We start from the raw sequence: 27,521 nt of genomic DNA, 5'->3' as shown, positions 1-27,521 counted from the left end.
GGCCCAGCCGGGACTTAAACCAGTGACCTTCTTGTTGTGAGGTGACAGTGTTAACCACTGAGCCAGCATGCCTCCCTTATTATAAATATATACTAAGAATAAATTTGTTAATTTTATAATATGAACTATATTAAGTTGAAATAACTTATAAATAATATAAAATGTTGTTTCACAATTTTATTATGCTTATAAATGATTTGTATTTTACAACACATATTTTATTATTTTTGTATAGCTTAATAATAATTATAGTTATTATTCAATTTTTTTGACTGAAAATATTTATTTATTCATTTATTTATTATTTATTTATTGTATTTCACAGTTCATACTTTAATATTAATAATAATATTATTATAAATATAGTTATGCCATACTAGTTATACCAATAACTTATTCAGAAAACCGCAACTGTATCTTCGTTTCTCCATTCACAATATAAAATCTCAGCACAAGTTCAGTAAAGTGAACAGTGCCAGAAAATGGGGACAAAACCTTGCCTTCAAAGATATTAAAAGAAAGGAGGCAGCAGCAGCAGGGGAATCGTTCTGCTGAGTTTTAGTTTTTTTATATGTGAAATACATCTGCAATAAGCTTTAACAAAGCAGTTCAGTTTGTGCTGAAGTCATGTGAATTCTGATACTGCAGCCTAATCCGGTACTTAATCAATATGCGGGGTCCACCAGGCCTAAGAGATATTTAAAACCTCAATAAAGCTTTTAAAGCAGAGAGCACTCACCAAAATGGCTCTGAACACAGTGGAGCTGATTCCCTCTGCAACCTCATACTCTCCCTTTTCATTAGGACGCGTGAAGTTGTGTTCCCGTCCAGATCCGAACATCCTTTAAAACAACAGTTAAATACATCAACAACATGACAAACACAATCATCTGTGTTTATTTTGAACTATTCTCGTCACCCCCACTTTTTGAACACAGACATGAAAATAACCTTCAGCTTCAATAATTGCAAATCTTCAACATTTTAAAGGTGTCATTTTAAGAAGACATATATCAGACTGTAGCTAAAGTGAAAAGTTTTTCTTACAAGTATTTTTAAAGTTTTTGAAAGTTAAAAAACAAAAGTTATGTGCCTTTTTAAAGGTATAATTTATTTTATTACATAAAATATTTTACAAAACCTGTTTGAACTGTTTATTGACAGAAATGAGCTTTTAGTAAGGTTTTGCTTGGGCGCAGTAACAAACATCAGCATAAGATCACATATAAGAACGCCCCTATTTCTGTGTATGTTTTGAGGGATATGAACCATATTTTTCATTTCTTTTAAGAATATTTGTAAAGCAGATGTGGTACTTGACATGAATTTAGCCTGTAAAAATCATAATTTCAAGTGGATTGCTGAGGCAAAGTAATGCGTTATGACTCCGCTGAGAATATTTTTTTTGCTAATTAACAAACAACTGTTGCTCAGTAATATCTATCAAAATGAGTCATGAAATATGAAAGCTAGAAATTTTAAGCTTGTCATGACTTCTTTGTTTACACTACAATATTATGGTTTAAAAATGTAAATGAAATGTTCCACGGTGATACTAAATAGATTTCTTATTCTTCCTACATAAAAAAAGAAACTGTGGTAAAAATATGTATTCAGAAGTCTTACACCTTTCCAAAGATTTATAGTTTGTCATGATTAGATTAGGATTTAATTGATTTAATTGCAATATAGTAAAGTAAGTTAAGCATCCTGGCATGGTGACAGTAAGGTTTTGTCGTTATATCAAGACTTTGACATAAATAAAATTATAATTATAAATAATAAGCTAGTTTGAGTAGAAATGGCATATTATACAAACAGTTTTGCATATTTAAAAGTTGGAAAGGGCAGCTGTGTGTCCACTGATGGAAACTTCTGTATGTATTTAGACAGCCTACTTAATGTACCTCATAGAGAGACTGACCCTAAAGGCACCAGTATACTTCAAACAAAGTTCTTTTTCACTCTTCGTTTGGTCTGTTTTATTGAGCAAATGCAGAGCACAGATCAGGAAGTGCATTTTTTTTACACTTCAGAATGTGCAGCGCGGTTTGATGATCTCCTGAACATTACATTGCCATATGTGAACTATGCAAAATAAAGTTTCAAAATTAACTTTGGTTTGGCTGGATTTTTCTATTTTAGTTCATTCTTCAAATTTAATTGGAAGTATTTTGGCAACTCAATTCATGTCAAGCAATCTATAATAATGGAGAAAGCATCAGTTTCTCACACTTATGTGGTGTGACATTGCTGTCAGATTTATTGCAGTCATCTTACTCTTTCTATCTTTCTAACAATCAACTGTCAAAGTGTGCCTGGTTTATAAATGCATCCGTAGTAAAAGAAAGCAAACCATTGACCAAGTTTTTAATGACTAAAAATTTATTAAAAATAAAACTGAATCTGAAAATGTAGTGTGAATCTGTGGGCGGAGCCAGTGCTTTAGAAGTGGACACTGTTGCATATTAAAGTGGCACATTTACAACCCGTCTGTCTGACTGGCTTCAATATAAGCCATTTTTAGACTAAGAAGAAAGCTTTTGAGTTCTGAAAGTTAACGAATATTTTTAAAGCACAATGGATTCTAATGAGTGAAATTAGATTTCTCATTTCATGAGTGAGTTTTTCGTACCTGCCAAGCATGGTGTTGGGTTGAGCGGTGAAGATGGATGGATCGACCACGAAACGAGTGTTGTCTACAATCAGAGTGACTCTTTCAGCAGTCCTCAAACTGCGAGGGAGCTCTTTGTGGTTTTCGCAGACATAGATCATGTCGGAGCTGTGGGTTTTTCCATGGGAGTCGGTGTAGAAGAGACTGGAGGAGCATGCTTTCTGAGGCCTGGGACTGGTGGAGCGCGATGAGCAGCCTGAGTCCCGCTCACGCTCTGAGGAATCAACACAAGATATGAGCTTTTCCAATAAAGGCCTGTTCACGCCAAGAACAATGGCAATAGTGTCAAGCAAAACAATAAAAATGTGAAAATGTTATGGTTTTCTGTCTTGCTTGAATGTGTCCTATTTGTTTTTCAGAGCAATAAATATGATGAAGACAATTCTACATTTTTACAGAGTCTTACAGTAGATGTCCACTACAATTAAAAAAAATCTTTTCAGGCATATTTTGAGGCATAAAAGTACTCATTTAATATCTTTATACTTTGCTACTATCATCAAACCACTGGGTTTTACTTATATGTCAACAAGGAGGTTTTAATCATTTATAACATAGACTATTTTGTATGATTACTTTATATATTTTCATAAGTACAGTGTAGAATAATAATAAATTTAATTTTTACAAAAATTTAAGTTACCCCATATGATTTTACATTGTATTACCACAAACACTTAAGAATACACTTGCATTAAACTGTTCTTTTTTTTACATGTATAAAATAAAAGTACATTTTCATATTAAACATTTGCTCCCTTATGTTCAGGATTTTTTTCCCAATGGATTTTTTTTCTAGCATTTTACAAGTGTGGCAAATGACATATTTGCATACATGTACACATAATTCATAATGCATTAAATTAGACGCTAATTTGTATTTTGTAGCATGGAAAATGTTGATGACTAGTTTGTCCCAAGCCCAACAATGAATTACGGTCATTTACTCACTTAAATGTATTTTACTCACATCTCAAGTGGTAAAAGATAGCCAGATCATGTTACAGGCAAATGAGTTTTCACTTTATTTAAAAACTAAAAAAGTTCATTATTATTATCCATTTAGTAACGACTTATTATGAAAGCAACACAATTATTTCTACAAGTACTTTATCCAAGAAAACTCTTATCCTTGAAACTCTAGATTAACATTCAAGCAATTTGAAGGATATCCAGCATTTGTAAGAACACTGTCAATTACTATTAATACTATCTGTAAGACTCTAAGAACCATATTTGAAAGCGTGTGTGTGCTCGACTCACCGCCGAGGGTCTGGCGTATGGGTGAGGTGACGTTCCTGATGCAAGGAGTGAGCTGACCCTCTCCTCTGTCATGTGAAGAGTCTCTGGAGCGGTCTCCAGACCTCCTCCTCTCTCTGTGCTGCTCCAGGGCTCCTGCTCCTCCACTGGCTCCATGCAGACTCATGTTGAGTAGATCACCTTCCAGATGAGCTCCACGCGGCTGACCACTGCCAACACACACACACAGACTGATGAACAGGACTGAAGTCTGATGCTGCTGCAGGGAACAGAAGAGCAGCAGTGCAGGTTGACTCTCAGCACAGCCGCTGTATTGATCCGTGTTATCACAGCTGATTCATTCCCGCTTGTCTTTATTTTATGCGCCTCACGTGCTGTGCTGGTGAGAAAAACTGAGCCCGAGTTTAATTTGAACCTAATCCTTTCAGGCAACGGCCTACATTAAAAATTCAATACTTTGTGTAATTTAATTTGGATATCCTGGACAGAGAATCAAATCCACATAGTCTCCTTTTTATGTAGAACGCTGTGCTGGAAAATACAAACATTTACTTGACTGGTGGTTATCAAAGCTATTATTATTAATATGTTAAATACAAATAAACCATTTACGAACCCAGACATAATAAAACATCACTACATAAACTATAATATAAAAAACATTTTTACTTGACAGATGTTTATCTGTTTTATTATAAATAAGTTAAATATAAATAAATTATTCAAAAACCCAAACATTATATATATATATATATATATATATATATATATATATATATATATATATATATATATATATATATATATATATATAGTTGAAGTAAGAATTATTGGCCCTCCTGTGTATTTTTTCCTCTAATTTCTGTTCAAGAAGATTATTTCAACACATTTCCAAACATAATAGCTTTAATAACTAATTCCTAATTACTAATAACAGATAATTCCTAATAACAGATTTCTTTTGTCATGATGACAGTACGTAATACTTTACTAGATACACTGCAAAAAATGCTTTTCTTACTTAGATTTTTCGTCTTGTTTCTAGTCCAAATATCTAACAATTCCTAAATCAAGAAAAATTTTCTAGACAAGCAAAACATACTGTCTTGTTATGAGAAATAATTTGCCAATATTAAGTGAGTTTTTCCGTAAAACAAGCAAAATAATTTGCCAATGGGGTAAGCAAAATAATCTTACGTCCAAAGAAAAAACAAGGTTAATTTGCTTACCCCATTGGCAGATTATTTTACTTGTTTTAAGGAAAAACTCACTTAATATTGGCATTTTATTTCTCAAAACAAGACAATTTGTTTTGCTTGTCTAGAAAATGCTTCTTAATATAAGAAATTTTAGATATTTAGACTAGAAATAAGACAAAAAATGTAAGCAAGAAAAGCAATTTTTGCAGTGTATTTTTCAAGATGTTAGTATTCAACTTAAAGTGACATTTAAAGGCTTAACTAGGTTATTTGGCAAGTTAGAGTAATTAGGCATGTCATTGTATAACAGTGGTTTGTTCTGTAGACTATAAAAAAGAAATATTGTGAAAATATTATGAAAAATACTTTGCTCTGTTCTAGTTCTATTTAAAAATATACAAGTTTAACTACACTAAATAACTTTAATAAAATAATATGCTGTAAATTAATAATAAATATAGGAAATATTAAATAAAATGGATCAAAATTAAGTAGCAGTAATAATAAAAATAAGCAAAATAGGAATAAATCTATTTAAAATCTAACTAATCACAATATTACATTAATAACCACCATCATACCACAGCAGCAAAATATAATAAAAAATATATTTGATAAACTATTAAACTATAATAATAATAATAATACAATATAATAAATAACAATAACAACTGAATAAATAAATGCCCTTTATAAGCCAGGACATAATAAAATATAACTATATAAATAACATAACAAAAATCATGCCGAAGAAATAATAACAGTAGAAGTAAAATTTTTAAAATATTAATAAATGTAACATAAGCTTTATTAAATAAATAAATAAATAGTAAACAAAGTTTTTATAAACACTGCATTACTGTAAAAAGTAGTAGCATGATATAATGTAACTACCTCTATTACACAATTATTATAACACAAATAATTCAAATACATCCTATACAAAACCACATAAGAATGAAATCCTACTCCGTTTAATAGGCAGACATCATTAAAGGTTCCAGACTGCCCATGGGCAGAGCAGGTGCTGTTAATTTTTCCTGCACTAATACTCGTCCCCCAGGAGCCTGAAACAGGATCATTACAAGACAGATGCCCTTGAAGCAAGGAGACTGAGCAGCACAGGGCAAAGCAGAAAACCCCGTTAAAAACATGCTGCTTCTGCTCTTCACGTGGCCACCCAATATTGCCTTTCTCTTCCCCTGCACTGAACAAAACATAAAACACCCACTGAAGCGTGAACGGCAGAATATTCACTTTGAATAAATGATGAATAGGCTGGAAATAGGGCTTGTTTTATCCCAGCAAAAGTGCTGCCCAATATGGACCCCTCCATTTATCAGGACTCTCATGAGCATAGCAGCCAAGAGCTTTGAGACCCTATTAACCAAGCAGACCATGAGCAGAGCCCATGGCGAGCGCGCGCTCACACACACACACACACACACACACACACACACACACACACACACACACACACACACACACACACACACACACAAACAAACACACACACACAAACAAACACACACAAACAAACACACACAAACAAACACACACAAACAAACACACACACACACACACACACACAAACACTCAGCTGCATCTGTTTACTGACAATCACATGCTGAAAACAACAACAAAATCTAGTGCACTCTTTGAGAGAGTAGATGTTTTTTTTTCTTCTTGAAAGCCTTTTAAACTGTGTTAGTGTTGTCAAAAAGTCTCCAAAACTACCACAGGACCAAACTTCTTGGAGTTGTTTTGTCCACTTTACCATCATCAACATTAACTATGTTTCTATTCACTTATTTGCATGCACATTTGCTATAAATCATAAAACAAATATTCCAATTAAAAATATGAAAATGCCGAGATGCACATAAATGTTAAAAATGTGCATCAAAAAATGTACTCAAGCAGCTGAATAGGATCAACTTTCATTCAAAAGAAAACCTGAACAGGATGGTGGAAACACATTTGCTGAATAAATTTGAGCATGCAAATAAAAAAGTCATGTTTTATTAGATCATGTGATAGCATAAATGTGCATGATGGGATCCCATTCATGGACAAAGCAGTGGACTGACCACATTGCACAACATCTAAAATGTTGCTTTGGTCATTGTAAAATCCCTCAGCCAAAGGCAATCATCAGAATGGTTCATTATTATTACCTCCAGAACTGTCTTAAGGGACTGCGCTTCCAATAAGTGTTTCACACCTCCAAAAGCCACAGCGTGATTATTGCATTTCATTTTCTGAAGACAGACACACATCCTTTTCCAAACTGATTTAGAACTTTTAATAAGCACCCCAATAGTGAAAAAAAATCAGCATTTCTGCTATTTTCTTGCATCCACCTCTCATTTTGTGAAGCTCAACAACCTTTTCTTTCCCACAAATCATAGCTCTATTTTAGTTCTTCACTGCATTGTGATGAATATCTGAGTGAGCTTGGCCTGTGTTTACCTCATTTACAGCCCTGGGAAACAAGCTCACAGTTGAACAGTGCACTCAATAAATGCAAAATACCAGTGGTGATATTTTAAAAATGCATCATTATTTATAAAATGGTTCTGTGTGCGCAATGCTTTGTTCTCAACAAGAGCAGTTTTAACATTAATATTTCAAGCAAAAGCTGAATAGAAACGTAATGGATTGCAAAGTATAATGTACAGTCCATGATTTGAGATATTTTAGACCATTTGGAGCACTACTATTACTGATAGATGTGGTGTGTTTCTAGAGAGCCATTAAACGAAGTGCGTTGAAAAAATCAAATTCACAGATAAACGTTAACTTCATTATTTATTCTAACAAAACACTGCACACAAATGAATGAAATAATACAAATTATTAGTATATAAAATATATTCAATCATATAATAAATGTATAAAAAAGAACATTTAAATAAAACAATAAAAAGAGACAGATACTGTAACATTAAAAGCAAAAGTTGTAGCTATTATTATAGTTAGATCATAAAAAACTATAATAAAACACTGAATACTGTTATAATATAAAAGAGTAAGATTGTTAATAAAAATTATACATAAAATGTAGAATTATTCTCATAAATACAAACTAGATTATTATTAAACTGTCATAATAATAGAATAAACAATATATTAAATAACAATTACACATTACTTTCATTATGATCATTAAAATAAACTGTTTACAAACTGCACAGGTTAACAGTTTAGAAACTATAAAATTTAATAATTATTTAATTAATATAAAACCGTTTAAAAGGCAACTTAGTGCAGTGCAATAAAATAATAATTAGTAGCTAATATAATAATATTAATAATTATTATTGTTGTTGTTGTTGTTGTTATTATTATTATTATATCAGATTAAATATAATACAATTATATTTTATGATTACCAATATTTTATTGCTATTTTTATTATAATTATGATTATTAGAAACAAACGCTATGGTATAAAAACTAGGGGTGTCACAAAATACATTGCTTACGGTAATATGCTTACTTCATATTTTAAATGAGCGCAATATTACAACCATTATAGGGATTCCAACAGAAACATGATTGGTATTATGGGAAGTTGCAATCTTTGCAAGTACATTTTACATTTTATTTAGCAACATTTTCTATTCATATGTTGAGCATGTAATTCATTTTTGAAAAAGTGTTTTACATTTTATTCATATTTCTAATATACATATTTTTATCAAATAAAGAAGAAATAGTCCTTTACATAGTCAGAATATGAACTGAACATAGATTAGGTTTACAGAAAAGTTACTATATCATGATATACAGTGCTCAGCAAAATTGAGTACACCACATTTTGAAAATAAATATTTTCTATCCATTTCTCAATGAATATAGGCAATGTACTTTGGTGCATTTTAACAAAACTGATTTATTAAACCGATATATTTATTAAAATAATACTTTAGAAACCAAGAAAGATAATACAATTAAATTCCAGCAAAATATTGAAAACAAAAAAATTACAGCCTACAAAATTGACAACTTTTTACTTTTTTTTTTGTTTTGTTTTTTTGCTTCTCTTGATTTTTCCACTTGTTTTTTAAATGTGTACTTAATATTTTTCTAAAACATATATATTTGGGTGTACTACTTTTTGGACTGATCGCAAGTTGTTTTGTTAGAGCTTCAGTACTTACTTATCTAACTTATACACAAATATAATATTGTATAGCTTTCTATTAAAGATATGAATTTAAAAGATAGATTTGTGAAGGGTGCGCTTTTACAGCTAAGAACTGTATGTCGTTATCAAAATATGAAATAAGATTGTGATATGAGAGTGACATATTACCCAATTTTTAGGATTTTAATTTCTAAAAGAATAAAATAAAAATTGACAAATTAATAGGATAGATTTGAATTGTATACACTTGTAGACACTTAAAAACGACCTCCTACCAGCATTTCTCAGAAGCATTCTCAACCTAACAATCTGATTATTTACGCTGCCAAGACTCCAGTCATTAATGTGATGGTGAAACCTGAACTTCAATTGCACCATCCAAGCCTTCTGAAGATTCCCTCAACATCACACACACATTTACACAGGACACTCTCATCACTTCACACAAGTACCAATCATCAACAACAGCTGCATTATTACAAGACCCTGTTTTTGCTTCTCCGTTGCATCAGCCCAAAAAAACTGTGTCAAGCAGAAATAGTCCACAATGAGGGAGAAGCATGTCTAATGTCTCCGGACCCCTCAAGGGACAGCATCATGTTTCTGAGGATCAATCAGCATGAATACAAAACGACAGGTGCGTTTTTAAACTTGACTTCTGTTCCAAGCAACTACACAATCCGTTCCGTTACTTACAGAGAAAGTAGCATTAATAATTCAGCGTCCTGCTGACACCGTTAAAAAGCGAGACAACGCGTTTCTCACGCGCGTCCAAACCAACTCATTTCCAAACGACAGAATATTAGATTAGAGACCAGCAGCCTCTCTAAAAATAAAACTTGCCACATTTTTCCCACAAGACTTTCTTAAACACAAGAGCTACATACCCGCCTCTCTTCAAAACAAAGCAGCAGGGAAGCAGCTGATGAATGAACGCACAAAGGACGCGCGCTCCTTCGCCCAACCACGGCTTTCCGGGCGACTTAACATCCTCGGGCATTACTTTCAAACTTCAGCATAATGCAGTGGAACTCATTGGCCAAGAACACAGCATCCAAACGCCGCAGTCCGGGAAGAAAGGACGCCCTCAGGTAGCGTCGACGGGAAGACGGTGGCATAGTAACCTGACGGAGCCGCACGCGCGAGCATGAATGGCTGGTCGCGTTTTTTTCTGCTCCTGTGGCACGCGGAGGATGACGTAGGCGGACCTTATAACATCTCCTGATACTGTAGATGGTTTCTCATGCGCGATCATCACACACAATGGGCTGATGAAAGAGACAGCGGAATGGGATGGAGCTCGGGCTGATGGAGAGTGAACTCGGTGAACCTACTCGAGTCAACTTATATGCGGGACTTATTACTGTGACCTTCGATTATGAATGTAGTACGAAGTTAATTTATAGGTGAAGAAAAGGTGGATGCTGCGATGCGCAATCTGGCATGAATTCAATCCAATAGGCTTTATTCGTGTGGTTTCTTTAACAACAAAAACAAAATTTTTATGACCTAATCAAACGACGCAGCTATATAATAATGAAAGCTGTACTTCTTAAAAGTGTTTTCTTTGCAGCTTTCTTTTCATTCAAAAAGGCTACAACACAATGGCTATTGTTTTCCGACTACGTCTTTTCAAGCTGTTAGTTTTCTCATGTCCAGCACGTGGCGCTGACACACAAATTCGTACAGGTTGTAGATTATGTAGAGGTAAAAAAAATTTATTTTCATTATACAAAATATATAGGTACTCTTGAAAAGAAAAAATCTGTAGATTTTGATTTAAAAAACTTAACCAAGAGAAAAAAAATCCCATCAGTGGCCTAATGATGGTATCAAACTTTGTGGTGATTAAAGGGATAGTTCACCTTCAACAGAGAATAATGCCATCATTTACTCACCCTATACTTCTTACAAACCTGAGTTATTTAGTAAGAAAGATATATTTTTTTTTTAAAAGTTGGAAACCTGTAACCATTGATGTTGAAACATTTTTCAAAATATCTTTTGATATTGCAAAAAAAGGAAACTCATAAAGGTTTGAAACCACTTGAGGGTGTAAGTACAATAGGTAACACATTACAATAAAATTACATTAGTAAGCATTAGTTAATGCATTAAAATCTACTTTCAGAAATATCCACAAACTTAAAATGAACAACTTAATTTTAAAAACTTAAATAAAAAAATTGACATTTGATATTATTAGGCATCAACAGAAATTAACATCACCTAATATTTATAAATTAAGGTAAATTAACTCACTAATTGTTCACTAATAGAGCCTTAAGCTGCGATCACATTAGAGTTTGAGCATGCAAAATTCTGACTTATGTTGTTGCAAAAGGGGTGGGAATAAACAAGACGATTAGACATAAAAAGGAGCGATTGGGCCAAATTCAACATTTCTGTACAGTGGTCATGTTTTGACCTTTGATTGGTCGCAGTCACGTGATACGATTTTGCAAGTCAGAGTTCATCAAGCTTGAACTTAGCAGCGTAGCGAACTTGTTGCACGAGCTTGCATTTCCAGTCTGCTGCATTCGCATGCGTATGAACGAAAGTCTATGGGAAGAAAAAAGCAGTGTGACCACGGCAATACCTTGCAGTGATAACAAACGATGGGTCTATTAATAGTCAAAGCATTTTCACATATCCCCTGCATGTGGTATAGATTAACAGGTGGAAATGTTTATGTTAGAAAATAAATATATGTAAAGTTAATAATTTTTAAACCTAAATTATAAAATAATTTGAAAATATTAATAATAACAATAAATAAACAGAACCACACACATTTAAATTAAGCATCACTCTGTGTGAAAATATTTTTAAATACTGATACTGTGTGTCTGTGTGTGTGTGTGTGTGTGTGTGTGTGTGTGTGTGTGTGTGTGTGTGTGTGTGTGTGTGTGTGTGTGTATATAGTTAACCAGGTCAGGGTAATTAGGCAAGTTTTTGTGTAATGATGGTTTGTACAGTAGACTATCTAAAAAAATATATAGCCTTAAAGGGCTAATAATATTGACCTTAAAATGGTGTTTAAAAAATTAAAAACTGCTTTTATTCTATCCAAAATAAAACTACTAAGACTTTCTTCAGAAGAAAAAAATACACAGAATGTCTAATAATATTTTTCTTCATCTTATTTGGGTTTTTTTTCCGACTAGAATAAAAGCAGTTTTTAATTTTTTAAACACCATTTTAAGGACAGAATTATAAGCCCCTTTAGGCATTTATTTTCTTCGATAGTCTACAGAACAAACCATCATTATACAACTTATATACGATATATACAACTTATATACGATATATATATATATATATATATATATATATATATATAAGTTATATAACGTGTAATTACCCTAATCTTAACCTAATTAACCAAATTAAGCCTTTAAATGTCACTTTAAACTGTAGAGAAGTGTCTTGAAAAATATTCATTTACATAAATAGTTTTTTATATTTAACATCTGCTTTAAATACTGATCTAAGTAATGACCAAATACTGATTTAAAGTCTCTGGGGTTTTAAAATATGAAATTTATTCAGGGAAAATGTAAAAAATGAGTAAACAATAGTAAAATATAAGATATCCATTTCTTACCACTGAATTGTAAAGAAATGTACAGTTTAACAACATATGATTTTCTTTTGGTCCATAAACAAGAGGTTTTGCATCATGCTAGGGCTGTCAGAGCAATGTAACATCAAAAATATATCTAGCAGCAATATTTTAGTTAGAGGATTGAGATTGAGATTGAGTTAGTCAGTCACTGTAACAAAATTGTTTTTAAATTAAATTAATTATTAATTAAATTAATTAATTTTAAATTAAGCATTTCTCTGTGCAAAGCGAGAGCCACCAGGAAGACTTCAATTTTGTTTACAAATCTCACCTGCTATAACAGTCTGGAATAGAGGTAAAGTTGGTTTTATAATCGGATATTCAGACATTCTCCTTAATAATGTAATTTCAGAAAACTATTTTTTGCAAATTTCAAATAGGGAAATCATAATAGCAGCAAAATGACTATCAAAGTACAACACTGTTTACAGTCAATTAGATAGTGTTACTGTTGTTTTGAAGTCATACTTGCATGCTAATTTTGATCGAATATTCAAAGTAACATGGTAAACAATATAGAGACTTCTAAATGACCGAATGTGTGAAATGTGAATATAAAACCAACTTTACCTCTATTATTCTGGAAAGTTAGAGCAACTGCCCTCCCCTCTCTCTCAGTGACACCACACCTTGCCTTTCCTACAGACCAGTTAGGACATGGCAATGATGAATTAGGACTAAAATTTGATCAAGTATGACATAAAGCTAATTATGTTTGAGAACTTTAACATAGAATAGAACATGTTTAATTATTTGAAAAACCCTGTCCTCTTTGTTATTCAAATCTCACCTGCACACTTTCTAAAAATGTTAAGCAACTGTCCTCACCTTTCTCTGTCACAGCCTGTTTTCTATTCAGACCAGTTAGTACATAGTAGGGGTGTAACGATTTATCGTTGTACCATTCATTGCGAAGCAAAAATGTCACAATATGCATCGTGAGGTTATGACGATTTGATTACGATATGACGTCCGTTTTCTCTTATTAGTTGAGCTGTTTGCACGTGAGCTACGTTCCACCTGCTGTCGCACGCGAGTTCAGATTGCAGCAGCAGTAATGTTAGCAGACCAAGATGAGTGGAGTTGAAATAGAGGATGGCCCATCCTCTCAAAATCAGACGTCTGGCAACATTTCGGTTGTACAGTCATTGCTTTAGACTCGTCCGCTTTTTGACACGCATACTGGGTCAAACATCCTAAGTTTTAAACTCTTCACAGTGATTTACATACTTTGCACAGCGACATGGATACCTCCTAACGGTGTTGAAAGAGTCACATACTGTATTTATAAGGTACAATTCACCCTAAAATATCATTCTCTCTTTATATAGTGATGTATTGGCGGCTGCAAAATCACACATGACGTGAGCTGACCGTGAGCTGTTACTACAGAGGGCGGACTATGATAGACGCGCGCGCGTCTGCTTTAGTGAACAGAACCTGCAGGTTGTGACTAACAGGAAATAAAGTAGTAAACAACATTCAGTTTGTGGAACAGAGTGATCGTTCAGGAGCCGCGTGGGAAGTATGAACAGCAGTAGAAATGAAACTGAAAGCGTGCACATTATTTGAACAATCATATCGCATTTTAGAGTTATGATTACGACGAACAAGAACTCTTTTGAGTACAGAGGTACACAAAAATGCACATCAACATGATATACTTGATAGCGCCGACATCAGCAACGCTGAAGAAATAGTAAACCTTCCTAAACTGCTGAAAAGAGCCGCGACTGTCCTGTGTAATGAAAAGACGGGCACCCTGTCACTCATCATGCCCAACATGAAGACAGCCATCCATAAAAACCTCTCAGACAGATACACATCAGTTCAGGATTATTTTATAGAACTGCTGATTACCTGGAAATGTAGATTGCACACACAAAAAACGAAAGTAACCAAGCAAAGCCTTAAGCTCTTACTGTTAAATTCAATTGAATTGAATAATTTCAATAATATTTTTAAGAAGTTTTTAAATTGTTTTATTTTCCAGAGACAGTCCTGTTTAATTTATTTTCTTAAAGAAGGTTCAGTTTAACAAGTTGAAACAAAAGAAATACATAAAAAATAGTTTACTTGGTAATTAATTTTTTTTTTTAATTTGCATTTCAGTTTAATTTTCAATTTTTATTCCAAATATCGAGATACATATCGAATCGTGAACATTATATCGTGATACGCATTGTATCGTGAGCTGAGTGTATCGTTACACCCCTAGTACATAGTATAACGTTAGTAGTAAAAGACTTTAGATATATTTGGCGCAAAACATCAGATTTATTTTAAAACAACAATTTTACTTCAGACTAAGCAACTTGTAACTTGTTAGGCAACAAAAGACAAAAGAACCCAATAATCTGTTATTTCTAATTTGCCAAATGCGTTTTTATGCAAAGCAACCGAGCATTTGAATCCGCCGTGACGTGACAAGATTCATACGGGTAACAACCTTAGAAGGACTACTGTTGTCTTTTGACGTTACAGTAGGTTAAATCTCAACATGGAAATGTGTGATTTGTGCAATCACAATATATTATATTACATGCTACACCATTTATGATACACCAAAATAGGATTCTTATGTTTATCAGTTGAAGTAAAAATTATTAGCCAATTCTTTTTCCCCAAATGATGTTTAACAGACCAAAGATTTTTTTTTTTACAGTATTTGCTATAATATTTTTTCTTCTAGAGAAAGTCTTATTTGTTTTATTTCAATTAGAATAAAAGATTTTATAATTTAAATAATAAAAAAACTATTACAGTATTAACAATTATTAACCAATATTAAGCAATATTCCTTTGTTCTTTTGGCTACACAAAAAACTTATGTTTATTGAATTGTCTAATTACCCTAACTGCTTATTTATGTCATTATCCTAACTGAATACTACTATCTTAAAAAAAATATCTTGTCAAATATTATGTACTACTGTCATCATGAAAAAGATAAAACAAAAAAGTTATTAAAAAAATAGTTATTAAAACTATTATGTTTAGAAATGTGTTGGAAAAAAACTTATCTTCGTTAAATATAAATTGGGGAAAATATGAAATAATTCAAACTTAAAAGGAGGGCTAATAATTCTGACTTCAACAGTATATAAATAATTAAACATTTAATGTGAACTAAGAGAAAAAACATTCACCTAATCTACATATTCAACTCTAAATGCATATGATGTGCAGTATTTTGGGAATCATAGTGCAATCCCAACAGTAAATCTACCAAAAAAATAAGAAAATCTACACAACTACAGAAAATCCATGCAGTCGGTTATGACGTGGAGTCTGTCTTCCTTACCTGAGGCGTCTGCAGACTCTCCTAGACCGACAAGTTGTACTTTGATCCCAATTTTCGGAATCGCTCGAATGGCTGTCATAAGAGACAGGGTGTGCTGCCATCTCAAAAGAGTTGATAATACTGGACTGAAAGGCTTTCAGATCTCATATCCTAACATGGCAAAAAGAACGAAAGAATGAACAAATGTTGCTATGCATTATTTATTTGTTTTGTTGTTCACATTTATATTGTGTCATTATTACAGAGCAGAACGGCATAATGTTTATGCAGCATAACTTGCTTGCCATAAAATGTAACTGTAATTTGATGCAATTTTGACTTCAACAGACACAAAACTTACAACAAAAAAAAAAAGAAGTTACATGGTTGTTAAGAACATAATGTTAAAGACTTGTGCACTAGATATATACTGGAATGCTACCATTGAAACTATTTTAAAGACTCCCTATGGCCTACAATTCTCGGCTTTTGGATTAGATCTTGACTGCTAGAGGCTGAATGGTTATTGTCTAATACTTATGAGAGCACCAAACTTGAACTGTAATAATATTTCGCTAATATTCTGCTAATTATCCTTTGAATTAAGGACAAGGGCCCCTGTGGGGTCTTAAAAATATTTAGAGAAAAAGCATTAGTAAATGTAAACATAAACGTATTAAAAAAAACATTTTAAGAAACTAAAAACATACTTTTCATACAACTGTTACAATTATTTAAAAATGGATTGTTTTATACATTAACGTACACACAATTTAATATTTATTTATAAAACACAAATGAAATTAATTTTAACCTATATTTAAACCAATATTTACACTCTGAAATAATGTTTTAGAACTGTTAATATGTATAGCAATATATATTTATTAAAACATTTTTATATTTAATGTACTTTACACATATATTTATATAAGTATTTCATATTTTATTAAAGCAATTGTTCTTTATGATTTCAAAAATTGCTATTGTATAATAAGTTTGCACAATATATTGTTTTAGCATCAATATCGTAGTGTGTGCATCATAAAGATATGCATTGATCAGTCTGAATTATAGCGGAGCAGGAGCTACAGAATTGTATTGAATTACTGTATTCATACAGAATTATATGATTTATGAAAAAAACTTACTTAAAATTGCTTTCTTGTTTCTAGTCTAAATATCTACATTTCAAAAACTCGAAAACAAGATTATTTAACTTAACCCATTTGAAGATAATTTAGCTTGTTTTAAGAAAAATCTCTTAATTTTCACTTCTTATGACAAAACTAAATTTGTACTTGCTCTAAGAATTTTTTTATATTTGGACTGGAAATAAGACAAAACAAAATAAGAAAAGCATTGTTTTTGCATTGTGACTATTCAGTTTCTATGCCTGAATGCTGTTAAGACTCCGTAGAAAACCATCAAATAGAGCTATTTATCTTGTGAAACGGTGTTCTTAGTACAAACTTTATTGCAGAAAAATAAAATATCGCAATATTAGATTTTTCCAAAATTGTGCAGCCCCACTGTAAAACTAAATTTAAAAAGTAAGATTAATATTTGCAAAAACTAACATAAGGCTCGAGCCAGCGACCTTCTTGCGGTGAGGCGACAGCACTACCTACTGCACCACTGCTTCGCCCTGTATTAATGCAAGAACTACAAAATAATCAACAAAATATGGGTTTATATAAAATACATTTAAAAGATAAATTAGAAAATGTTGTATATTTTGTTAATAAAAGATTTAAAACAAAGTCAAATGCACATTTGACTAAAATGAAGAAGAAAAAACTTTAGGGGTCATCAGGGGTTTCCAAACTTTTCAGCCTGCAACCCCCAAAATAAAAATGCAAGTGACTCGTGACCCCCAAATTCCTTGGATGTGTAAAATATTAATATACAAACATTGTGCTCACAACATTAAGCCCATATAACCACAACCATATTGACAACACAAAAAACAAACTGTCTAACAACCATTTAATTTTTACAGTCATTTATTAAATTGTTTAATTCAATATTAACCTCACCGAAAGAGACTGGTGGCCACAATGTTTTTAGCACAAGTCTATTCTTGGTTTAAATTTGGAGACTTAAGACTGCCAATTAGAGATCATCCTCAATATTCAGTTGTGGTCTGTATTTATTTTAATGTGTTTGATAGCCATAAATGTGTCAGAAAGTTTAACATGGTGCTAAAAATCAATCTGCTGCAACTGAAGCTATTTCTATTTTTTCAAGAAATAAAACACTAAACTGACTGTGACAGACAAGCTTTGAAACAATAAACAGTACAGTCTCACAAATATTCATCTAATTAGCAATTTATTAGCTCATATTAATATAAAGTTTTTAAAATGTCAACAAAGCTGGCTTAAGTATTTAAACCTTGCTAGCCTGAGGGGCTAAGCTATCTAGTTAGCTTATCGGTTAGCTTTTAAAGTGAGCGATAAATCAACACACACGCTCTCTCACCTGTCTCTTCCTAACGCTGAACGTCCTCCACGAATTGTACGCTGAAGCTATTTAACAAACATTAGCCGTTCCATGAATCTACTTGAGCTTGATCTTCATCATTCACGATGGTGTTCATTGTTGACATATATGGGAAGCTACAAGGCTAAGTCGGATATCGCGAGAACACAGGGACGTCGCCATAGAAACCAACTCGCGTCCAATTAAACTGGAGAATCGCGCTGCTTTTGAAACATTTAGCTGCTGCCATAAAAGGCGCGATACAAGAATAGATCACAGAAGAGAAAATGTTGACAAATTATACTGGTATTATAACTAAGACTGTGTTTGTACTATCAAGCATTTAGCAGCGCTTTTTTAATCAGTTGACAAAATGTTGATAAATATATTACAGAATAGCTTGGTTATTTAGAATATACTCTATTTGTTACACATAGGCTATGTGTCTACACAAATATAAATACACATTTTATTGCCAAAATGTATTTGTAAAACAGTATTTAAATTTATTTGATATTTTGACCAAAAGCAAAAACTGTATTACGTAATATACATAATCATATACATTTAAATAATATTTAAGAAATCACTTCAAATCAATATTTTAAAACTTTGTGAGCTTATAAAATGATTTATACTAAATGTATATTTTAATGCAAACTGCTTAAATTCGTTTCAATAACAACGTTGTTTAATAAACTGCAGTTTTAATAATTATTAAAAATTAAAATGAAAAGTGAGCGATGTCAGACAGTAGTAATATTAAAACACACACAGACACACACACGCACACCAGAAGCCAAATGCTAAAAACAAAATACGTTTATTTTACATTGTCGTCGTAAATAAAAGCTTCTCTCTTCAGAAACATTTGGTCCTACAGCATTTTTCTTCTGTAAACAGTAGGCTACTAGGTTAGGCTGCAAAAATATATAGCCTAAATGCTTTCAGCTATAATGTTACACGGCTTAGCCGCTAAGGATATGCACAACAGCAAGAAATATAAATAATTCGCTTATAGAAAAAAATAAATATTGTTAATAAAATAATTAAGGCTTTTTGTTGAGCAGCTTGATTTGGTTCCCTGAGTCCATCCCATGCGCTGTCATCCTAATCTGTTTTCACGATGGGTTCATGAGCTTCTCCAAAACGGCCATGATCTCCTCAGCTTCCCCTGGATTCAGCTCCTTGAGTTCGGGAATAATGTCCGTGTTTTTGACTGATGCCGTGTGGATTCCCCGCAGTTTCATCTGCAGCCAGTCCTGCCTCAGCTCCACATGCTTATGAACACCGAGATTATGCATCAGCTGCACTTCATTCACTGCCCGTTTGCTTCTGGAGGAAAACAAAACATTTATTTTGATTCAGAACACACATAAAAAAGTGTTTTTTATTTATTGTTAAAGTTCTGACTACATGTTCAATGGTCTTACCTCAGAGGCCTGCTTTCTGCATTTGTTGAGAATAATAATATAAAGACGGTGACAAATATGACTCTTTTCAGCAAATTCCCGTTGATGGAAACCATTTTATGAAGCTGTGAATAAACAGAAGTGCATTAGAAATAGGCCTTAGGGACATATTTAACATATGTTGATTAAAAATACGACTATTAAAATATATTTATTTTTTTAGTTGAAATAGATATTATCCCACACTCACCGTTGCTGGTAATATTGCAGGTTGCGGGTGTTGAGCTGGTTTACGGTTCACCGGGTGAGCGGAGCTCCTTTTATAGCCCTGCACCCATTGATGAGCCGCTTCATTATTAGTGATGATGTCACCGCGATGAACAACACGTCTATAATTCAGCGTTCACTATACCTTCACTTGACCCTGAATCTGAACTTCTGGGAGTAAACGAGAAGGGCTACTGTTTGCAAAGAATCATTAGACAAATTCTCAGATTTAATATTAGATTTAATATCATTATATGGGTCAAAAGTTTCAGTAGGATTTTAAAATGTTTTAAAATAAGTTTATCCTGTTCATTTATTTATTTAATCAAAAATACAGTAAAATGCTAAAATTATGAAATGTATTACACTACAACTGTTCAAAAGTACTTTATGATTTAATTTAATCATTTATTCCAGTTATTTTAACAGATGAATAGAATAATTTTCTCTAAAAAAAAAAAAAAGATGACCGGTAGTGTGTCTGTGTGTGTATACACACACAGACACACACGCACACGCACACGCACACACACAGTTGATGTCAGAATTATTATCCCCCCTTTGGAATAAAAAATCTTTTTTTTTTCATTTTTCCCAAATGATGTTTAACAGAGCAAGGAATTTTTCACAGTAGGTCTGATAATATTTTTTCTTCAGGAGAAAGTCTTATTTGTTTTATTTTAGCAAGAAGAAAAGCAGTTTAAAAAAAATTAAACCCATTTTAAGGTCATCTATCATACTATCAATATAAAATAAATTGCTATCATAGTTAAGCCTTTAAATGTCACTTTAAGCTGTATAAAAGTTTATTGAAAAATATCTAGTCAAATATTATTTCCTGCCATCATGGCAAAGGTAAATATATATATATATATATATTGCTCATCAAATTTTGCTTGGTAGTATAAATAAAATAAAACTAACAATATCTTAAACATTATTATTCAATTAAATTCAAGCAGCAACTTGATTGTTTACTGTACCTTGTCTCAGTGTAGCAATACCAGAAAATTTAGACCTTGTGGGGACATTTTTCCCTGTGAGACAAACGGCTCAAAAATTGAAATAGTTTCTTGTAACGGTTGGGTTTAGGAGTGGCAGTTTGAATGTAGTTTTTCTGTACAAACTGCACGTGAATTTTTCATACATTTGAAGTTTTGTAAATGTAGATTTCATGAAAAATATTTTACACGTTTTGCAGCAATATTCCAATTTGTTTTATCTCAAATTGTCATGTATTATATTTCAGTTAATGACATACTGTATATGTGATTAAAAAATACCCATAGATATAATATAACATTTATATTTATTTACTAGAAAAATTAAATAATTTATTATAACTAATTTATAAGACGGCACATTTTTTTATTAAGTTTTGAACAAATGCTTAAATTATTAGATTTAAATTCCTAAACATGATTATATTATTGCAACTTCCAATACCAAGATTCTTTTCACATTTGTCCTTTTGCACAGAATAATTACAGATTTATTGACTGACATGCTGCTAGATGTTTTCTCCATCAGGTGGTAATCCAGCCAAGCAACCTGCTCCAGGCACAGGTGTCCAGAGCGGCTCTCGGGGAGGTGCAGGCCTTGGTCCTACTTTTATGGTCTGCGGATGACACATTAGATAACTATGAGCAAAGTTTTCTAAATGTAGCCCAGGAATGGCTATGTCATGACACAGAGAGCACCTAAACAGGTCTGACCTATGGATATTCCCTCATGGTGTGGTTAGAGTTTCTTCTCTGACTGAAGGAAAAACAGAGTATGACGACAGGGAGCAGGCAGTCTGATGACATAGGAGGTAATAAGCATGAATTATAGAGGTTGCCAGAGATCGTCACCCAATATCTGTGTTTTAATGCAATAACCAGCAAAGCGAGCTGTATCCAATACTGCTTATTCTAGAGATGCCCTCTGCATCTTTTACATTGCACCTGTCTATGGGCTTCTGTTTCATCCTCTGGCATTCTGTAAAACAAACTTCACAGGTGGCAAGCAATTAAAGTTGTTTACATACCAGTTTGGCGAGATTTATGGCCTAAAGGCCCGCGTGTTGAAGATGTTTGACCCCGTCCTGGTCTTTTCGCTGTGCGCTTATGGTCTGAAGTGGGCATGGTCTGTTTAGATGACACCCACCAAACAAATAGACCTTTGACTCTTGCATGAGATCCCTAACCATCAGCAGCAGTATTTAGAGCCTTCGTAGGCAGGAGTGGGGACCTTTTGACCCCAACTGCAGTTCGCATTACCTCATGCTTGATCGATGCAGGTCATATCATCGGCAGTGTGAATTACACGTGATTATTCAAAAGAATTCTGCAGGAGAAGATCAAGTCACCTAAGGACACCCAATGCAATCCACAGGTGTAGTCAAGCTAAGTGAATTTAAATGAGTAAATCTATTTTAAATCTATATTATTTTGGCTTTTTTAAAGGTTTATTGCATGATTATAAGAAACAACTGGACATTACTGAGACTTTTATTTCATTATGTTGATGTAATTCCAACTGGACAGCATGGTGGCTTAGTGGTTAGCACTCACAGCAACATGGCTGGTTTGAGTCCCGGCTGGGCGAGTTGACAGTTCTGTGTCAGGTTTGCATGTTCTCCCTGTGTTCGTGTGGGTTTCATCTGGGTGCTCCGGTTTCCCCTACAGTCCAAAGACATGCGCTATAAGTGAATTGGGTTTTCAAAAAGTTGGCTGTAGGGTATGAGTGTTTGAATGTGAGAGTGTATGGGTGTTTCCCTGTACTGGGTTGCGGCTGGAAGGGCATTCGCTGCATAAAACATATGCTGAACTAGTTGGCGGTTCATTCCGCTGTGGCGACCGCTGATAAATGATGGACAAAGCTGAAGGAAATGGATGAATGAATAATTCCAACTGGAATTGAACACTGAGTAGGGGGCAGGGCTTTTTTGTCCATCCATCCCTTGGTACCAAAATTAATGGTAAGAGGGGTGTGGCTAAGAATATTATGATTGAAGCCTCTTACATCACGCTTCTATTCAGAGAAGCAAATTGTCATACTTTGACCGAAGATTACCCAAAACATTTTTTTTCTGTTGATTAATTGCTCAGCTTAAGAATAACAGTGTGCACTAGCAAAATAAACATTTTCAGTTCAGTTCAAAACACAATTCAAATTTTGGGGGGCGTGTACACAGGTCGTTGTTTTAGGGGGGTGTTGTTTCACATGAAAATTAGTTTCGACTTACCGTCAAATGTAACAAGGGGCGGAGCCACGAGCTCCCCAACTTTGTGTTGCAACAGGCAGGCAAACAGAGAGAAGCAACATGAGCGAGAGGATCAGCATTTAGCCGTACATGTATGACGCGGACACAGACCAAGCAGAGAGCACAAAATCATTTGTGTCTTTGTATACTTTTACAGCCAACTGCGTGCTAGTTTAAAGTTCCAAGCTTGTACACCGAGACTAATAACCACGCTAACTGAATTAACTTTGACTGAGGCACCAGATGCACCGCTCAGAGCCGTAACACGGCACACCAGACGCACACATTCACATGTTGTTTAAAATAAAAATATTCAGATGGCGCTCTGTGGCGCGGCAGAAATATAAACAGGCTGGGCGCCGCGGACGGCCGCTGACTTGAGGCGCCGTTGTGTGTACCCTGATAGAAACCAATGTTTAGAATTCTAAAATGCATGTCGCTGTGTGGCACGTCGCCGAACGGCGCTTCTGGTGACTGGTGTGTGACCTGCTTAAGGCAAGTTTGTTATTTCCAATGGAGGGACGCGCGCGTGAGGCAACACACTCCCACTTTCCAGCTGCACCTAGTTAAGATCACAGAGAGCTAAGATCACAATGTTGCCTATGAGAGCGATCATGTGGTGAACGTTGATCTCAGGTTAAGCCCATTGAGCCCTACATCTAAAAATAGAGCAAGGGTGTTCATTTGGCCCACATGTCAATCAATATTGGTAGGCGGGGGGACTGCACTCCTAAATCAAGTTGTGGTCGCTCTGAAAATTGGTCCAATTGGTCCACTGTTTTTATGTTGTTAAATAAAAAAAAAGGACTGGGTGTGTTTATATCACCCCATGACAGTCTATACAATATACTTACACACATGTCTGTCAAAACAGTAGATTTTTTTTTTACTATAAGTGCCTTTTTATGCAATATTTGATGGGGTTCCAGAAGAACTCTATTCAGTTTTTCCAAAGGTCAACAATTTTTTCCTTTTTTTCGTTTACAATAAATAATAAATAATAAACCTTTAAAAACAGACCCCTGCTGTGAGCTCTGATGATATTAATTAATCAAATATGCTGTTTTAAAATCATCTGTTTGCATGAATTCTTCTTATTTTTAAAACAATCATGTTTAAACAGCACCTATTATACTCCTTTTTCAAGATTTAAGATAAGTAATTAGTGTCTCGAGAATGTGTGTTTAAAGTTTCAGCTTAATATACTCATCACATTATTTATAATACCTTTACGAATATGTGAATTTAAAGGTCTGAGGACACTGTTTTTGTTCACTGTGTCTTTAATGTAAATGAGATGTTTCTCCCCACCCACCGTTCCCACATGTCTCCTTACCTTGCTGTGTCTCACATCAGATAAACAGCACAGTGACAGACACAAAGCAAGTAGATCTGTTTTTTTTTTTGGTAAATACTAAAGTAAAAACTTTAAAATGGTTATTTGATGTAGTTGTTGTTAATTAATTTTTAAGCCTTTCTGCAACGATCAGTTATACACAAATGCTGTTACAAAGTTCGCAGGACCCACACATTTAACTTTGCACTGTTTTTGTATGACAAATGTGACAGGAGACACATTAATATCCACTGCTGTATGGACAATCGTTTTGTTATTGTACCTAATTTAATGTCCACAAACCGAGATTGTGGCATCTTCTTTTGTAATTTTACTGACACGTGGCTGTAGAGATGGATTACAGCAATTTTACTGTCCTTATTACATTCATGCACTTTTTAAAAATTGTCTTAAACTTGTAAAACTCATTCTTGGTGTGCAGCTGATTATAGAGAGTAGAATAAATGTTAATGCCACTCACTTTGCAAGTGCACTCTTGTGGATATGATTATACATGTTACTATGGAGACATGTTAACACGTGCCTGTCAATCAATTCGATTGGTGGGGAATGTGGGCCTCAAATTGGGATTTGGATCCCATTTTAATGTCAGGAAATTTAGAAAAGATAAGACATGTTGTGTTTATATCCCTTCAATATGACAGGGGACACACTATACGTACACACAGTTCTGTCAAAACAGCTTTCAAAAGATCATTTTGCATCATAGGTGCCCTTTCATATAAAATGTATACAGAAAAACAACATTTGCCTGATGCCTAACAGAAACTCCACCAATCAGAGAGTTGTAGTCAGCAAAAGAGATCTTGATTGCAAAGTTACAGTTCTATTGCAGGAGAGCAGATGTGATTTTGTGTGACTATACAGACAAGTGGGGTAAAGATGCATTTACAAATATTAAAATATAGGATTAAATGACCAGTAATTGGGGCGAAGCAGTGGCACAGTAGGTAGTGCTGTTGCCTCACAGCAAGAAGGTCGCTGGGTCGCTGGTTCGAGCCTCAGCTCAGTTGGCATTTCTGTGTGGAGTTTGCATGTTCTCCCTGCGTTGGAGTGGGTTTCCTCCGGGTGCTCCGGTTTCCCCCACAGTCCAAAGACATGCGGTACAGGTGAATTGGGTAGGCTAAATTGTCACTAGTGTATGAGTGTGTGTGTGTGTGTGTGAATGTGTGTGTGGACGTTTCCCAGAGATGGGAACTTGCTGGATAAGTTGGCGGTTCATTCCGCTGTGGCGACCCCGGATTAATAAAGGGACTAAGCCGACAAGAAAATGAATTAATGAAAAGTAATTTATTTGTAACACGCTTTAAATTTGATCAAGTTTGAGTAATTCAAAATAATTTACCACCCACAGAAACCAACATAAGTGACTAGCAGTTAAGATTGCATTTACCTGTATTTATGCTTCAGTGCAAAATGCAGTGTATTTGTGTTTGACTTGTTTGAGTAGATTGCTCTTGTGGAATATGTAATTAGTACAGACTGGTGTAGTGGTCACCGTTAATCCTCTGGTTCTTTTCCTTCTGGTTCTTTTGCTTCTTCTGAAACGAGATACAATCAAATTCATTTTAAAATATTTTTTACATAAATGTATACTTTTTTTGTTGATGTAATATAGTTATTTCAGAGACTGTAATAGTGCAGGACATTATATCATCTCACAGAACACCATACTGAACTCCATACTTCAGGTCCACCCACTACCACGAGGAACCATAAATTTAATTTATGTATTAAATTACACACATTTCGAACATTTAAAATTGCTTTGTTTTTTAGTGGGTAAAAACTGTATGACATGAATACGTGGCAACAAGTGAAACAGAGATGTGTTTGCATGAAATATAGATTCAAGAAAAGAACATATCTTATAGTATCAAATATAGTTTGTATATAAGATTTGCCATTTACAGAATAAACCTTGCAAAGTTCTCATGTTCAGTATTTAAAAAGCACATATATTTTATACAATGTGTAATATACCAAAATATATATTATGGAACATAAAGAAAGTGCAGTATTATATACAATTTATTGATAAATAATATAAACATCATAGTAAGCCCAAAAATAAATGTATTGCTTTGTTTGGGAATTTAAATCCAAATGATCTCTTTTGTAACATAATAAACTTGAGCCTTTTGCATCTCTACTAATCTACCCACATTTGAAAATACTATAGTAATGCATAATCAATACTGTACTGTTCTTTACCTATACTACATAGTAAAGCATTTGAATTAATCAGCTATAATATAAACAAATGACCCAATGCTGTAGTTTTCTACAACTATAGGTTATATTACACTAATACACCACAGTTTACTATAGTAAAATACTACATTATATTACAGTATTTAATACAGTATATCAGTAACGACTGGTAATACCATAGTATGTCAAAGTATTCTTTAAGTGTTGTAAACAGTACAATACCACACAACTATACTATAAATCACTGTAGTATTTTTACGTGGGCAGTGACGCTGTTTGAGTCATCATTACTTTCGTAGCCTAGCAGAAACCAACGCTCATTAATGCACGTTCACATGAGATA

General features: G+C 33.6%; 2 protein-coding genes and 1 long non-coding RNA gene across 11 annotated transcripts in view; all 3 read right to left on the bottom strand.

The window, feature by feature from the left end:
* The window catches only part of btbd10a (BTB domain containing 10a), a 32,281-nt gene extending 13,439 nt beyond the window's left edge, over positions 1-18,842 (bottom strand). For 3 of the 8 annotated variants that reach the window (NR_144779.2, XR_015525793.1, NM_001347897.2), the window contains 5 exon segments: positions 740-842; positions 2,636-2,888; positions 3,938-4,143; positions 16,219-16,368; positions 18,682-18,842. Coding sequence is in view for 4 of the 8 variants with exons in the window: in NM_001347897.2 (NP_001334826.1) it covers positions 740-842; positions 2,636-2,888; positions 3,938-4,143; positions 16,219-16,319 (663 nt within the window). In the remaining 4 variants the exon portion in view is untranslated. 8 annotated transcript variants of the gene reach the window in all.
* Positions 18,843-19,488: 646 nt separating this feature from the next.
* On the bottom strand, positions 19,489-20,386 carry pth1a (parathyroid hormone 1a). Its single transcript, NM_212950.1, is given in 3 exon segments — positions 19,489-20,016; positions 20,115-20,218; positions 20,344-20,386. Coding segments are annotated over 2 exon segments (309 nt in total). The 5' UTR covers positions 20,210-20,218; positions 20,344-20,386; the 3' UTR covers positions 19,489-19,802.
* A 1,447-nt stretch (positions 20,387-21,833) lies between these two features.
* The window catches only part of LOC147830862 (uncharacterized), a 5,931-nt gene continuing 243 nt past the window's right edge, over positions 21,834-27,521 (bottom strand). The window contains exons 2-3 of one of the 2 annotated variants that reach the window (XR_015526414.1): positions 26,358-26,505; positions 21,834-21,978 (exon numbers count right to left, since the gene is read on the bottom strand). This is a non-coding gene — a long non-coding RNA (uncharacterized LOC147830862). Of the gene's footprint in view, positions 21,979-26,235; positions 26,506-27,521 lie in introns of those variants that run through there. The other variant, XR_015526413.1, reaches the window with a different exon arrangement.

The sequence above is a fragment of the Danio rerio genome, chromosome 25 (genome assembly GCF_052040795.2).
Source record: "Danio rerio strain M-AB ecotype USA chromosome 25, GRCz13ab, whole genome shotgun sequence".
In the NCBI taxonomy this organism is placed as follows: Eukaryota; Metazoa; Chordata; class Actinopteri; order Cypriniformes; family Danionidae; genus Danio; species Danio rerio.
Note: the sequence above shows the minus strand (reverse complement) of the source record. Positions and strands in the feature narration are given on the sequence as shown.